This window comes from Engraulis encrasicolus, chromosome 23 (assembly GCF_034702125.1).
Source record: "Engraulis encrasicolus isolate BLACKSEA-1 chromosome 23, IST_EnEncr_1.0, whole genome shotgun sequence".
Lineage (NCBI taxonomy): Eukaryota > Metazoa > Chordata > Actinopteri > Clupeiformes > Engraulidae > Engraulis > Engraulis encrasicolus.
The window spans coordinates 13,692,382-13,694,881 of NC_085879.1; the positions used below are offsets into that span (position 1 = coordinate 13,692,382).

The following is a 2,500-nucleotide window of genomic DNA, read 5'->3' on the forward strand; positions in this document are numbered from 1 at the left end:
AGATGGCCTCCACCTCCTCCGTGTCTCTGCACAGATCCAGCACCCCCACCACAAAGTCCTTGCACTGCATGGACAACTTACGGTACTCATTCTGGAGAGAGAAAGAGAGAGAGATAGAGATGGGGAGAGAGGGATGGAGAGAGAGAGAGAGAGAGAGAGAGAGAGAGAGAGAGAGAGAGAGAGAGAGAGAGAGAGAGAGAGAGAGAGAGAGAGAGCGAGAGCGAGAGAGTAAGTGAGTGAGTGAGTGAGTGAGTGAGTGAGTGAGTGAGTGAGTGAGTGAGAGAGAAAGAGAGAGAGAGAGAGAGAGAGAGAGAGAGAGAGGTTAAGCACAATTTCCAATCCTATAGCTTACCACAACCATCATAAAGTCTTCATGCTGCACACCTTAGGAATACTTATTCTATTAGAAGGATACAGAGTGAGAGGAGGAGATATATACTTTTTAACCTTTTCACAGCCACAACCACAAAAATGAGTGCGACACCAAACAAATCAATAAAACAATAGGGCCATGGAGAATCCCATCTCTCCAGCTCACCCTCAGTTATATAGCTCATATCTCAGAGCAAATTTTGTCAGAGAGAGAGAGAGAGAGAGAGAGAGAGAGAGAGAGAAAGTAGAGAGCATCCACAGAGCTCTACCTTATCCCTTCATCCATTCCCTCCTCCTCCTCTGGCTTCTATGGAAATTAATCTCCTCCCTTCATGTCATCCATCAGCCCCTCGCGGCAATCTTTAAGCCCGCAGTTTCCCCCTCTGCCGCTGATGCGTCTGATCCACTATCAGCGCAAACCCACAGAGGAAGTCTGCTTATCCTAATGACTGCAGTCACACACCGAAGTGAAGCACTCTCAAATTGGTGCAGAGAGATGCTTACAGCATACCAAATAATAACGAGATGTGTGTCTTTTTTATTAATTTTAATGGAATATCTGAATCGTTTATAGCAGTGTTTCTCCAAGTGTGGTCCAAGGTGCACGAGGGGATTTCTTCAAATGCAGCTAGTGTTTCCAAGACAAGTTCGCTATATTTGTAACAGCATTATCAGTCTTATAATATGCATACTTGTTCTTTCACTACAATAACACAGGCATATTATTTATGTGAAAAATTGTATTCTGCGTCTCAATTTGCAGTGCCCACTCGTCGTTGTGAGCAAACCTGCCAGTTGATGATAGGTGGTCCCTGAAAATAAATGTTAAGGCACAAACTGGTTCTTGGTCTAAAAAGGTTTGAGAAACTCTGGTTTATAGAATTGTACCCTTTGAACTCAGACTACAGCTTACTTTGTATGAGTATTCAGATTTTTAAAAACAACATAATTTCAATGAGAGTGAAAATTTATTGGAATCTGGGCAAGCCAAGAAATGCCTGCAATAGGGAACAGTCGATAAAATGTAACAGGTAAATAATGTGCAAAATACGAAAATAAGCACTCACTGATCCAACAAACAAACATAAATAAAAAACTACATTAGATTTAGAACAGACTACACAAAATTCACAAGTTTCTTTAAAATGGCACAACTAACTAAGTGAAACATTGCTTTTACAATGAGTATATTGATATCCTTGGACCTCATGCCGAACCCTATTTGGAGGTAGAGAACTGTGAACCTATAGCCCCTCCCCCACCTCCCAAAATGAGCTCGTCTGATTGGAGCGTTGAAGCGCAGCCGTGTGAAATTGCTATTTGGTGAGTTGCACCTGTTTCCCGGCCACTGAGCCAAAGGTACAGTCAATAAGGATATCACTCAAGCAAAACATATAGATTCATTTCTGCACTTTTAATTCAACAGAGAGCAGTGTGCAATACTAGTTGAGTGTTTGGCTCTTTAAGTGTTGAATGAACACCGCAAAAACTGTTTACGTGTCACTAACACATCTCCAATATTATCTGTCTGTCTCTCACTCTGTGTCTATTTCGACTCCTCTGCAGTATCTTTCTCTGTCAATCTCTCTCGCTCACTTGTGTTTGCGTTTTTCTCTCTCTCTCTTTCAGCCATTTCTCTCCATCTGCCTGTTTCTCTTCTATCCCCCTCTCTCTTTTATTATAGCTCTGTGTGTTTCTGTCCTGTCTGTTTGTGCCCCACCCCCATTCAACATTGCTCTCAATGCATATTCTGAGCAACTCCATCGACTCCAACTCCAACATCTACATAATCATAATGACGATCCTCCTCCTCAGTGTTAGCATCATATTATGTAACACCCCCACCCCCAACACACACAAAGACATAATTCCAGGTGCCCATTCATTAAGGGGATGTCCTGTGTACGTGTGTGCATGCGTACGTGTGTGTGTGTGTGTGTGTGTGTGTGTGTGTGTGTGTGTGTGTGTGTGTGTGTGTGTGTGTGTGTGTGTGTGTGTGTGTGTGTGTGTGTGTGTGTGTGTGTGTGTGTGTGTAGCATGTGTTGCATAGGCAGGCATCTTTGATGTAAGCCTTCTCTCTGGGTTCAGGGCCGGCGATGGCGATGCTCTGCTTTGAAGTGTGATTGGC

General features: G+C 43.3%; 1 protein-coding gene across 1 annotated transcript in view; it reads right to left on the minus strand.

Moving 5' to 3' along the window:
• trpc7b (transient receptor potential cation channel, subfamily C, member 7b) overlaps nt 1-2,500 on the minus strand; it is a 127,829-nt gene that overhangs the window by 109,151 nt on the left and 16,178 nt on the right. Inside the window, exon 4 of the mRNA XM_063190541.1 lies at nt 1-91. This exon is cut by the window's left edge and continues 95 nt beyond it. Coding sequence (XP_063046611.1) covers nt 1-91 — 91 coding nt within the window. The remainder of the gene's footprint in view (nt 92-2,500) is intronic.